General features: G+C 40.5%; 1 protein-coding gene across 3 annotated transcripts in view; it reads right to left on the bottom strand.

The window, feature by feature from the left end:
- The window catches only part of EPSTI1 (epithelial stromal interaction 1), a 48,085-nt gene that overhangs the window by 15,318 nt on the left and 18,433 nt on the right, over positions 1–14,334 (bottom strand). For all 3 annotated transcript variants that reach the window (XM_089511013.1, XM_089511014.1, XM_089511012.1), the window contains exon 6: positions 12,171–12,244. In XM_089511013.1, the coding sequence (XP_089367139.1) occupies positions 12,171–12,244 (74 nt within the window). The remainder of the gene's footprint in view (positions 1–12,170; positions 12,245–14,334) is intronic.

Raw genomic sequence — 14,334 nt, 5'->3', positions numbered from 1 at the left:
AAAACATGTTAAAAACTTTATGGTAAGAATTTTAAAACAGTTAGAATCATCTAATTAAAACAGTTTAAAATTAAAATAAAAACATACAAAAAATTAAAACATAACTAAAACCCACACCCCATATAAAAACCACCCTATCATGTTAAAAAGCATGCCTAAATAAAAATGTTTTTGCTTGCCAGTGAAAGGCAAATAGGTAGAGGGCCAGCCTAGCCTCCCATGGAAGGGCATTCCAGCGGGTGGGAGCAGCCACCGAGAAGGCTCACTCTTGTGACCTCACCAAGCGAATCTGTGATGTTGGCGGACCAAGAGAAAGCCTTCTTGAGAAGATCTTAGGACTCTGGAAGGTTCATATGGAGCGATGCAGTCTTTCAGTCTGGACATAAGTGATATAAAATCATTACACTGGCTGCCGATCAGCTTCCGGGCCCAATACAAAGTGATCGTTATCACCTTTAAAGCCCTACATGGCTTGGGCCTGAGTCACTTGAGGGAACGCCTCTCCCTACACAATCCGCCCCGCACTCTAAGAACATCTGGGAAGAATTTATTGTAATATGCAAAGACCAGACTAATTACAACTTTCCGTAAAGCGTTCACAGCCACGGCCCCCACACTCTGGAACAACTTACCGGAAGAGACCCGTCTCATCACCACTTTAGAAGCCTTTAAGAAGACACTTAAGATGGATCTCTTCCGGCGGGCCTATCCACCTGAACTTTTATAGTGGGTCTTATAGAATTTTTTTACACCTGATTCAACAATACAGAAACAGACGAAGATTTGGCTTCATTGATGATTGTATTGCATCTTGGCGTGGTTTAATTGATTATTTTATGTAGTATGGATTGTGCAATTGTATAGTTTGATTTTATCGGTTGTAATCCCGCCTCGATTTGCAGGGAGAGGTGGGAAATAATAATAATAATAATTATTATTATTATTATTATAATTATTATTATAATTATTATATAAGGCTTTATAAATCATAACCAGCCATTTGAATTGTGCCTGGAAATGAACCAGTAGCCAGTGAAGCTGTTTCAACAAGTGAGTTACATGCTCCCCATAACTGGCCCCGGTTAGCTTGGCGTTTTGAACCGGCTGAAGTTTCTGAACAGTTTCCAAAGGCAACCTGCATAGTGTGTGTTACAGTAGTCCAAACTGGATGTAATCAAGACATGTGCCACCATAGACAGATCTGATGTGTCAAGGAACAGGCGCGCAGGTGGCACACTAGTTTTAGCTGTGCAAATGCACAGCTGGCCACTGCTGAAACCTGGGCACCAAGGCTCAGAGTGGGGTCCAGATCCAAGAGTACACCCAAGATCCTGCCATATTTTATGCATTTCTAATATGTATAGGGGAAGGATATGGGGCATGCTGTATACATGTATCATTGGGTAGTGGTCTTTTGCAAGGGATGGCTATGTAGCAGGGGTAGGAGGTGATGTAATGGTTAAACTGTTTGCCACAGCACTTAATGCTCAGACCAATCTGAGGAATGTGTAGGAGAGTTCATCCTGGCAAGCCTAAGCTTATCACTAGGCTGGTATGAAAACAAACAGGCTGTAGATTCAGAGGAAAGCAGGGGTGATGTGGGACATCTAGTCACTGTCCTGAGAGCAAAGGATAAAAGGGCACCAAACTGGTAGGGTTGAATAAAGAACTTTAAATGTCTTGAAAGTGGGCCCTCAGTATCCGGGGGAATCCGTTCTGGATCCCCCTGTGGATACAAACATCAGTGGATGCTCAAGTCCGATAGTACAACATTTTGCCCCCATGCCCCCCTGAAACCAGCTTTGCCGTTCTCATGGCTGCAGCAGCAGGGGTACCTCTATTTCCTCCTCTTCCCTGCCTCCTCCTTTTCTCCTCCTCCCTCCTTTCATTACTGCTGCAGCAGCTCTTGCTCTTTTTCCTCCTCCCTGTTCTTCCTTCTCCTCCTCCTGCTCTTAACTACCTCAGTCGCTGCCACTCTACCTCCTCCTTGTCCTTTCTCTTCCTCCTCCGCCCCCCCCCCCCCGGCTTGCTATGCGCGGGTATTCAAATCCGCGCATGGCAAGTCCGCAGATATGGAGGGCAGACTGTATACTGCTTTGATATATCCTAGTGCCCTCAGTTCTAACTGGAAAGCCTATCAGGAATGTCTGTCTCCACTGGCTGTAGCAATGTGGCGCCCCGTCACTTGCTAGGGGTTGGCCGAGGACGCAGTGTACATACTGGCCTCACCCCTAGCACGTGACAGGGGCGTCAAAATGGAACCACCCTGTACACATGGGCACCGCAATTTTGACGTAACGGCCACGTCGCGTCCAAATGGCGCAGCACAGCTGTTACGTCCTGGCGCCACTGAAGGGCACTTGTGGTTCCCTTTACATAGCTGCGCCAGCGATACTGAAGAGAAAGGGGCCGAGTGGCCCCTTTCTCTGTCTCCCTGCCGCTGTCAGTGTGTCCTTGGGGCATGAAGCCCCAAGGACACCCCTTTCCAGGCTGCAGGGAAGCGACGGATCGGGGCCTCCGGGGCTGCCGCTGTGGCAGCTGAGGTCCCAATCCATCAGGGAAAGGGGCGGGTGCAGGCCGCCCCAAAGGGGCGGTTTGTATCCCGCCTGTGTTTTGGAGTAAGAATTTCCCCTGGTTCTGACAGAGCCAATGGTTAAGGAAGATGGGTCTGCAATCTGAAAACATTTGGAGTACAGAATGGTTGTCCATGCCTACACTGAAAGCAATATTTTCATTAAAGACTGCTACATTGCTAATCGCAAGAAATTATTGGAATATATAACAGTTTAAGAAATACAAAAGCTCTAGAAAAACTGAAGACAATGGTTTTTAGGCCAGCCCAAGGAATGTTCCTCCCTCAGGAAAAGCAGCAAGCCCTCATAATTCCAGATGCATAGTACCCAAGGCCATCACAAAACCTACACGTGTCCCTCCCTGACAAGAAAATACAACAACAATATTAAGCAATTGGCAGATTGCTTGCCTTTACATATCAGTCAAAAATCAGCTAACTGAGACACCCACCATAACAAATAAACAGTGCTTGAGGTGAACTGCTTATCCTCTACAAGACTGCAGAATTCACTACAATAATATAAGAAAAGTTTAACCGTTTAAGAAATTTGTTGGCAGCTCTGACCTAATTCCATCGTTACCTATCTAGTACATAAGACCTTGAACTCAGATTGGTGAACGACTGCTGAAAAGAAATGACTTTATTCTGAAGAACAAAGTAGTGACAATTTTCAGAGAACATCATTTCAAGGTATTAAAAGGGAATCTCATCACTCTTAAAAGAGAATAAAAACAACCTAACAATTGGAATTCATGCTGACGATGTGAAGAGATAAGTTACTTTCACACGTAATGAAATTGGAAAAAAAATACAGTCACCTTGAAAGAAGGTTTTGATGATTAAAGATATAACTTTAACTTATTAATGATCCACTCTAAGTGTCCGTTTGGAAAATTCAGAAAGGAGACTCAAGTACATCTAGAGAAGGCTTTTATTATAAAACCACCCTGCCCATTTAAATAATTTTCTGTACATCCAAATGTCATCTTCCATTTACAATTTTCCTGAGCTTTTCCACTATTCCTTCAATCTTCCTTCCTCCCACAGAAGATTTGTTAAATTTTGCCATCTTATGTGTGCAAAATGACACAGCAGATGTTCTAGCCTGAAGACTTCCAAGAAACATTTGCTTAACAGACTGTATGAGTGAATGTGTTTGGGCTCCTCCAGATGCAGCAAATGTGCTGGGAGGTTCTGGTATTTATTGCTATTGCTATTGTTCTTGTTTTGTTTTGTAATATCCAAACAATGATTTTGTTGATCTGGACTATTTTCTTGCAATTTACTAGAAGAAGAGTCCAGATCATCTGGCAGCCCATTGTGAAAAACATGCTCAGCACTGTGCAGATAACATCACTCAGATCCACTCTGACTTGGATGCCATAATCAGTACACATTATCTAGCTTTGGTGCCTACTTGATCACTGATAATGGGTACTTTTTAGTTTGTACAGCCACAGGATGTGGAAAAGATTCTTGGAGAGATGAGGGTAACCACAGATGTGTTACTCTTCCCTTCCTGACTTACTAAAAATTCAAAAAGGATTGGCTCAGTGTGTAGACGGTAGGTCTTGCTTGGGACATCCAGGAGTGACCATGTTACACCAGTTTTAAAAACACTCCACTAGCTGACTCCACGAGTCAAAAAGGCTGGAAAATCCTGGTCTATATTGTGAGAACTCACACCTCTAACACAATCTGGAAAAGTCCTACATTTTGAAAATCCTGCCACTTTCACAACTTTAACCTAAACCTTATTGGTAGTCCCATCTAGAGTTCACTAGGTCAATAATCTGTGAGTTGGTAAATCAACATTTACATGCCAGAGATTCCATGAATGTGCTCTTGCAGGGTCTAAAAAGATGATTCAGCCTTGACACTTTACAAACTACTTGAAACGAGACAAGATTATACAGGAGTTGGTTTGAAGCTAGTACAGGATGATTCAAAGCCAGCTATGGATTTTTTGACACTTTTCTTCTTCAACTTCATGAACAGGATTTCCTTCCTTTTCCCCCTTTCCTTTATACTACCTTCTCTTAGCAACTGTTCTAGCAGACACAATCTCTGGCAGCAACTATTTGTAGCCCACAGAAGAAAAGAGTACCCAACAGCAGAATCTACTCTCAACATTGCTCCCTTTCCAAAGTGCTTAAAGGAAGCACATTTCCTGTCTTCTTTGTTGTCAGCACAGGTAATAGCTCTCAAGCCGATTTTCGGATATGTACAATATTCCTATATAGGCAGAAAGTTACTCAAGTATAACATGTTAAGGAAAAAGCCACATGGGATATACAGTAAGTGAAATAAAACATGTATGTGAGAGTCAAAGTGACTCAGCAGAAGCCAATGGAGAACCACACAGGTGTACATGGTAATAGAATTAACAAGTCCTGAGTGCCAAGGACAAGAAATGCATAGTGAATAATTTGACACACCTGACAATTGTAAAGTGGTCAAGGATGAGATGATGAAATCATCTAATCTGGATAGAAACAAGAGAACCAATGGGAATGATGTATACGCCTACTGGGTGGAAACAGACAACAGTAGGTGGTACCTTGATTTGACTATAATAATGACTATGAATCCCAGTATGTTTTGTGGGTAGTAGCAGTGAGTAGTAGTTGTGGGTAGTAGCAGTGGGTAGTAGTAGTGGATTGGAGAGTGAGGAGTTGAGTATTGTTGGATAGTTTGGAGCTGTGTATATAGTAGAATAAAGTAGATCTTTTATATAAGACTACTGAGTTGTCTGGTGTCTTGGGTGAAGCTACAAGAACCAGCAGGACCCTGGAGAAGAAGGGTGAAGACTTCTGTGGAAGCAAGAGTGAGAAGGCTTGGAGAGTTTGTCAGGGTCTTCAGCCTATTCTCTGCAACTCTTGTAAAGCTTTAACAACTGGCCAAAACTGGTCAGCGTGGTGCACAACCAGGTGGTGAGTTCCAGGCCAGAGGTGAAGAGCCACAACTCCCATCATCCCTGACAAGGGTTATGGGCCCAGTCGCTGCAGCACCCAGCATCCACAGAAGCTGAAAGTTCCAGAGAGTGGAAGACAGATCAGAGCAAGCTGTTACGCTGCACTGAAAAGCTCCGTGAGTAACTCCTCCTGTATTTTGATTAAGCCCGAAAGGGGTCAGCTGTGCAAACTCAGAAGGACTGTGTCAATTGAGTCACTGCACAAATTAAAATGGAGATTTTGAAGTTTAGCAAATTGAATAGAAGCAACTACTCCACCTGGAAGATTTATGCCCAGTCTCTGCTTGTAAAAGAAAGTTTGTGGGCCACTGTTGAAGCCGGGCTGCCAGCAGACCCTACTGCAGCCATAAAAGAGAGAGATAACAAAGCCAAGGCTTGTCTTTTCCTAATGCTGGAAGAAGACTTGATTAACGACGTTAGAGATAAGGAAACCGCCAAAGATGTGTGGGACACTCTGCAAAGATTACACACTCCTTCCACTGCCTTTGCAAAAATGCTATGGTCAAAAAGAATTTATAGGCAGAAGATGGAGAAGGGCCAGTGTGTCGTGGAGCATTTGAAAAAGATGCAAGATTTATTTGTGCAGGCTGAGCTAAGAGGTGTGGAAATTAATAGACAACAACAGTGTTATATCTTGATTGAGTCCCTAGACCCTTCTTGGGGCAACATCACAAATGCTCTGCAAAACTTACCAACTGAAGAATTAACGAGAGACTTAGTTGTGGCCAGGATTCTGGAAGAGAATCAAAGGAGACAGTCTGAGAGGAATGACGCAGCAACTTCCAAGACTGTGCCAAGTGAGCAAGCCAAGCCAGATGTGCGTGGGCTGGACCAAGCAGTTTCTTCAAGGGAGCAACGGAAATGTTTCTCCTGTAAGAAGAAAGGACACCTGCAGAGGCACTGTAATCTTTTGGCTGCTGATAGAAGCAAGCAACAGAGCAGGTGGCAACCTCGACATGACCAGAGGCAGAAGCAGTCCAAGCCGCCATTTTTGAAGGACAATAGAAATAATAATAAGGTGTTTGCCACCATGATAAAGGAAAAACAAAAGGCAAACTCTAAATGGCTTGTAGATTCAGGAGCTTCGTCCTCTATGTGTAACAACATTAACTTAATTAGTGATAGAAAGCCAGCCAATGTAAATGCAGTAGTTTTGGCAGATGGAAATGAGCTTAATATTGTGAATCAAATGGGAACAGTTTACATTCCAGGGCTGAAAGAAAACTTTAATGATGTTTTGCATGTTAAGGAATTAGAAAACAATTTGTTATCAGTAAGCAAATTAACAGACAGAGACTATATAGTAACATTTGAAAAGAACTTGTGTAAAATAACTTTGAATGGGGAACTGCGTGGCATAGGCTTAAAGAAAGATAAGCTTTATTTTCTGGAAGAGAATGTTGATAAGTACAAAGTAGAGAATGCTAATACCATTGACAATGTTCCGTTACACAAAGATTGCATACATGAGCTGCACAGAAAATTTGGCCATGCAAGTTTTAAGTGCTTGAAGAATTTAATAAGAATGTGTCCAGATTTGAAAGTGGCAGAATGTAAAAATCATTTAGACTGTACAGTTTGTAACCAAGTGAAGGTCAGAGCGTATCCAGTTGCTAAGAAGTCTAAAAGGATTGCTCAGAGGCCATTTCAATATGTACATGCGGATGTGGCCCAAGCCAATTGTTTGTCACTAGGGGGAAGCAAATATTTTCTGGTAATTGTTGATAGATTTTCAAGATTTGCATATGTAAGAATACTGAAAAATAAGTCAGAAGCTGGACAAAGTTTAAAAGCATGGGTCAGGATGATAGAAAGAAGGTTTGATAGTCAAGTTGGGACTATTGTCACAGATAGAGGTGGCGAATTTTTAAATAACCAACTGTACAATTGGTTCCAGAAAGTGGGGATAAGACATGAAACCACCAATCCTGCTTGTCCAAGTGAGGATGGCCTAGCAGAAAGAAAAATCCAGGACATCAAAAGGATTTCTGCTTGCATGATGGCAGATGCAGGAGTAAATGAAAGCTTCTGGGGTGAAGCTACGCTAACTGCAATACATATAAGTAATAGGATGTACCACTCTGAGATTGAAGACATTCCCTACAGGGTTTTGTATGGGAGAGTGCCAAATTTCAAATATCTAAGAGTGTTTGGTCAATTTGCACATGTGTACATACCTGCCTGTTCCAGAAGGAAAGGAGAACCTAAAAGCAAAAGGCTAATGTTCCTAGGTTATTCAGGGAACAGCTACAAGTTTCTAATGAGAGGAAAAGAGATACAGTACTCCAGGTCTGCAAATTTTGAGAGACATGCTGGCTGGGACAAGCTGCATGCCAATAAGGAAGTGTTCTTGAGATTAGGTAACTCAAGTGAGCAGCAAGCACAGACTGAACCAACTTCAGGAAACGGAGGGGTATCAGTCAAGCCAGAAGCCTCAACTAGCAGTAGTGGTAGTACCTCAGATGGAGAGTCACAAACAAGACCAGTAACCACTAGGATGACAGAGGACAAAAGATTTAGCAAAAAGACAACATCCACTAGTGCAGACAGTGATGAGGAAAGAGGCAGAACTACAGAATTCGTACCCAGGCGAAGTCACAGAGTTAGAAAGTCACCAGATAGGTTTGTTGTGACACAGGCAAGAGCTTGTACAGTTATAGAAGAGCCTGAGAGTTTTGAAGAGATAGAAACCTATTCTAGGGAAGAACAGGAAAAATGGTGTGAAGCAATGGATAGTGAATTTAGTTGTTTGGTGAACAAAAATGTTTTTGAAGTTGTGGATAGACCCAAAGATAAGAAAGTGATTGGCTGCAAATGGGTATATAAGAGAAAGGAAATGCCTGATGGTAGCATTAAATACAAAGCAAGATTAGTAGCTAAGGGTTTTGCACAACAACAGCATGAGAATTATGACAAGACTTATTCTCCAACAGCAAAGCCAGAAAGTTTGAGAATGGTGTTAGCTGTAGCAGCAAGAAGGAATTTAGTTGTGGAACATTTTGATTTTGAGACAGCGTATTTAAATGCAAATTTGGATGAAGAAATTTTTATGGAACAGCCACAAGGTTTTGAGGAGAATGGAAGTCAGAAAGTTTATAGATTGAAGAAGGCATTGTATGGTTTGAAACAAAGTGCCAGAGCATGGAATTTGTGCATCAATGATGAGTTAGTGAAGTTAGGATACAAGAGAAGCGTGGCAGATGCATGTGTTTATACAAAAGGAGACATAGTGCTTGTGATTTATGTTGATGACTTGTGCGTGGCAGCAAAGTCAAAACAGGACATAGAGTCAGTCAAGAGAGAATTGTCAGAAAAGTTTGTTTTGAAGGATTTAGGTTTGTTGAAGTCATATTTAGGCATTAATGTTGAGTGGACACAAGAAGGACATTGTTTGTTAAGCCAGAGAAAGAAGATAGAAAACTTGATAGAAAAGTGTGGATTACAGAATGCTAAGACAGTTAGAGCTCCAATGACAACTGGTTTCGTTTCTGAGCCAACAACCAGAGATTTTGAGGACAAGACATTTTTCAGGAGCATCATAGGATCACTTCAGTTTATTTCTTGCCACACTAGACCAGACATTGCGTTTTCTGTGAACATTTTATCTAGAAGAGTTTCTAATCCTAAAATTGAGGATTGGACAGCTGTGAAACACTTGTTGAGATATTTGAAGGGGACCCTAGACAGAAAGTTGATCATTAGAAGCAGCAATGCTGATCTAGATTGTTTTGTAGATAGTTCGTTTGCTTCAGAGTTAGGAGACAAGAAGTCAGTTACAGGAATGATCATCAAATATAGTGAAAGTCCCATAGTTTGGAGAAGTAGAAAACAAACAAACGTAGCGTTAAGTACAACTGAGGCAGAATTTGCAGCACTGAACGAAATAGTGAACGAGGTACAGTGGATTGAACAATTGTTAATTGACCTGAATGAAAATTTCAGAGTACCAGTGGAAATTCAAGAAGATTCACAATCATGCATAGCAATGGCTGAAACAGAAAGTTTGAAAAACAGAACCAAATATGTGGGTGTAAGATACCAAAATGTAAGAGACATGGTACAAAAAGGAGAAATAGAGTTAAGGTACATAGAGACACAATATAACATTGCAGATTTGTTCACGAAAGCACTAACAGTGAAGAAACATGAAAGGTTAACACAAATGGTTGGAATGACATTTTAAGTCACATACAATATTTTATTTCGGAGGGGATTGTTAAGGAAAAAGCCACATGGGATATACAGTAAGTGAAATAAAACATGTATGTGAGAGTCAAAGTGACTCAGCAGAAGCCAATGGAGAACCACACAGGTGTACATGGTAATAGAATTAACAAGTCCTGAGTGCCAAGGACAAGAAATGCATAGTGAATAATTGGACACACCTGACAATTGTAAAGTGGTCAAGGATGAGATGATGAAATCATCTAATCTGGATAGAAACAAGAGAACCAATGGGAATGATGTATACGCCTACTGGGTGGAAACAGACAACAGTAGGTGGTACCTTGATTTGACTATAATAATGACTATGAATCCCAGTATGTTTTGTGGGTAGTAGCAGTGAGTAGTAGTTGTGGGTAGTAGCAGTGGGTAGTAGTAGTGGATTGGAGAGTGAGGAGTTGAGTATTGTTGGATAGTTTGGAGCTGTGTATATAGTAGAATAAAGTAGATCTTTTATATAAGACTACTGAGTTGTCTGGTGTCTTGGGTGAAGCTACAAGAACCAGCAGGACCCTGGAGAAGAAGGGTGAAGACTTCTGTGGAAGCAAGAGTGAGAAGGCTTGGAGAGTTTGTCAGGGTCTTCAGCCTATTCTCTGCAACTCTTGTAAAGCTTTAACAACTGGCCAAAACTGGTCAGCGTGGTGCACAACCAGGTGGTGAGTTCCAGGCCAGAGGTGAAGAGCCACAACTCCCATCATCCCTGACATAACAAAGGCTCTGACTGATTTATTTGCCATTAGTTTATTAGTTTTTTCAGACTAGATGGTGCTATTGCTTCACCACTTGTAGGATGTACTAATTGCTGCCTTGCCAGTCTCTCCTTGTGAAAACCTTTTTGCAACTATTGTAATGTTCCACCCTGCGCCCTGTAAAAGCTTGAAAGTAGACCTCAGACACATGATTTCTTTGAAAGGTGCTTATTAATTTTGGAAAAATACACACACTGACACACATCTCAAACAGCCTGGTAGCTTATTTTTAAAAAATACGTATCTAATGATGATTTTAAGTTTCATGAAAGGGTTCATATTGTTAGACATTCAGTTTATTATCCTTGTATTCTGATTGTTGGAGACAAGGAAGATGGGATTATGAGGTTTTCTGCCTCAGGTGGCAGTATCACTTAACTATATGGGAGTGGGGCATCTTTTGTTATTCTATTCTGCCTCAGGCAGCAAATGTCTTGTGTTGGGTCTAACAGAGAGGCTTCTTGCAAGTCAAGCATTTCTTCTTTTATTTATTTTTATTTTTTAAAAAAATTAAAATATTTCTTCCATACCAAACAATTTCTAATTTGCTGTCCTAATGAGGCAGACAAGAGATTAAAATAATTTTATGACTGGATGGGGTTTCTTATGTTGGTTTTCATAGAATTTTAAAGAGAAATCATTGTTCCCCCATCAAGTTTTATATAGTGGAAAAAAGGTTTGATTACTGTGAGGTATGGATTTTCCATTTTGAGACTGCCCTAGATTGTTTATTTTGTCGGGCAATCTTATGTTCAGGCCATCTCTCTCTAAACTTTCCTGATTTTTCAATGAAAACAATCTATTTTTATTGTTTTTGCATGTAAGGAGGTTGAATTTCATAAGCAGAACACAGTTTTTCTGGAGGCTATTTCAGTATGGGCTCTTGGGTACTGGAAGAATTTGATTTGAAGGGCAAGAAGATATGAAGTCCAAGGCTTTCATGGCTGACATCCATAGTTTTTTGTGGGTTTTCTGGGCTATATTGCCATGTTCTAGAAGAGTTTCTTCTTCACAATTCTCTGAAGATGCCAGCCACAGATGCTGGTGAAACGTCGGGAACAAAGTCTTCTAGAACATGGCCACATAGCCCAAAAAACCCACAAAAACTAGGCAAGAAGATAGATTAGTTATTGACTTTAAAATCCTGAAAAATAATGAATAGGATCCACGCCCATTCCTGTTCGTATAACTGAAGAACCCAAATAGTAATTGTCTAATCATGTCTACCTCATTAGAAAAATGTAGTACTTTGTCCATCCTAAAAATGTTGAGTTACTTGCATTCACTTCTAGGCTTTAAGCAAGATCACATGCATTTTCAATGTGACAATTTAGTTTGCAACTACTTCTTAGGAGTAGCAGACCCAAGACTTCACAAATTCTCATTCGTACTATCTTACACATGATCAGGCAATAGGAACAGGGGACAGCTGTCGAATGATAGGAGGCCATAAGGCCATACCCAAGAACTGAATAATATTTATGAGGAACAGATGGTAAGAACTTGCACTAAGGAAACAGAACACCATCTTTCCCTGTATGTGTGGTATGTATGTGCCTTCAAGTAGCCTGTGGATTTAGGACAATCCCATGAATTTCATAGGGTTTTCTTAGGCAAGGAATACTACTGAACCTCAAACACAACTTACAAAAGGTAGTCTTCATCAAGCATCTGATGCCTTCGCCATTCTTGTTGTCTTTGTTTTTCTTCAAGTTTCTTGGCCTAGAATATTACAACATCAGAGCTGTACAATGAATTATTGATGCAGTACTATAAACAGAGACAGTCAGCTAGAAGTGAAGCACATGTATCCTAGGACAGACAAAGATAAAGTCATCACTTAAGGCTGATTCTATATAACCATAAGTTTTAGACAATGAGTACAGCTTGCTTGAGTTCTTTATTACTGATAGATTTCATTTCATATATTTATCTTCCCCTTCCCTTCAAGGGATTCAGTGTGGCACACATGGTTTATTCTCCCTTCATTTTCTCCCACAAACCACCTTATGATAAAAATCCATTTCCCAAGACCTAGTGTAATAATAATTATGCTACACTGGTCCTCATTTAAGAATTATTTCCGATCAGTATTGACTCATGATAACAATCAGATACATTTTTGGTCCAACACTAAGATATACACATAGTCCTCTAGAAATCAGATGGAGGTAGCCATTAGAAACAGTACTTAAGAAAGACTAGTGCAACTCAAACAAAAACATTAAACCATAGTTTAATGCAATATACATGCCTTAGGGTAGTGCACACCTTTGTTCCCTTTCCTTTACATATAGGTGCAAGCTTTTGGAAACCTGATGAAACTTTTCCTTCCATCTTCAACTGCACTATTATTTATCATCATATCCAAATCCAAAATTAGAGCTGCAGTTAACTTTAATTATAGTTCAGGAAATAAACTAGACCATTCACCATGGTTTAGGATAACTACAGTTTGAGGTAATTACAGCAATCTGGTGTAGTGGTGTGAGTGTTGGGACTATGAGCCTGGAAATCAGAGTTCGAATCCCAATTCAGCCACAGAAACCCATTGGGTGACCTTGGGCAAGTCACACTCTTTCAGCTTTAGAAGCAGGCAAAGGCAAGCCCCATCTGACCAAATCTTGTCAAGAAAACCCTGTGATAGGTTTGCCTTAGGGTCGCCATATGTAAAAAATGATTGAAAGACACACAACAGCAACATAGTGGTCTGGGTAAACAAGCTAAGATCACATATTTGCTGAAGTTCAGACACCTGTAATAACCATGATTGGTTTAACACAGAATCCAGAGTTTATTTATTTTGTTCTTGTAACACACTAATAGGCATGGAAGAAAAGGCATATTTATGTTTATGTGCATAATTCTGAATTATAATTTTAAATCAGAAAAGAGCTACTCTCATAAATTAGAGAAATGTCCTGAAGAGGGCAAGGTATTTTTTCATTAAAATAATCATGTTAATTTAAAAAACCATCAGATAGTACTAGTTTGATCTTGGAAGCACTTTGTGTGTATTTACCTGTCAACTTATAGTGACCTCATTTATTTCATATGGTTTTCTTATGGAATCCTCAGAGATGGTTTTGCCAGCTCTGAAATATAGTCCATAGCACCTGGTATTTGTTGGTGGTATCCCATCCAAGTACTAAGCATTACTGAAAATATATTAGTCGGCCCTCCATTTTTGCAGGGAATCCATTCCAGACCGACCCACGTAAATAGAGACTCACCAATATTCAAGCCCCATAGGCTTGTATGGGGCGGAGTGCTTGTATGGGGCGCCCCACTGAAATTAATGGAGGTCACTCCTCCATGAATATTCAAGACCACGGCTCTCAAAAGAGAGAGAGAAGAAAAGCCCATGATAGAGTCTTTATGTCAGAGCTGACTTGAAAGCACATAACAATCAGTCAAGCAGAGTTACTTATTAGCAACATGTTATTTAGTGCCACTTTTATTTTATTATTAAAAGTAAGAAATGCATTTAAAAATAGAAAAAAATCCCCTAAGTACCCAAAATAACCTCAACACAAGTAAGAAATAGTAATGGGTTGTTGTGGTGGTTGTATTTATTTATATTCCTCCTTCTTCCCACTTTGGGGATCAAGGCAACAGGTAAATGCTATTTGTTACAGAAATGAACCCTAACACTTACCTTATATACTAGACTACAAGTTGACCGAATGTATATGTTGTGGTCAATTTTTGGGGCCAAAATTGTTGATTTTCATATGACCCATGGATAAGTCGAGGGTCAGAATTAAGGAGCAACCCAGCTGGAAAGAGGCTCCAGCAGCGATCTATCACCT

Source organism: Sceloporus occidentalis, unplaced genomic scaffold (genome assembly GCF_023333645.1).
Source record: "Sceloporus occidentalis isolate IW3139 unplaced genomic scaffold, rSceOcc1.0.p SCAF_2, whole genome shotgun sequence".
Taxonomy (NCBI): Eukaryota; Metazoa; Chordata; class Lepidosauria; order Squamata; family Phrynosomatidae; genus Sceloporus; species Sceloporus occidentalis.
The sequence above is the reverse complement of the archived record's forward strand: the minus strand, read 5'-3'. Positions and strand labels throughout refer to the sequence as shown.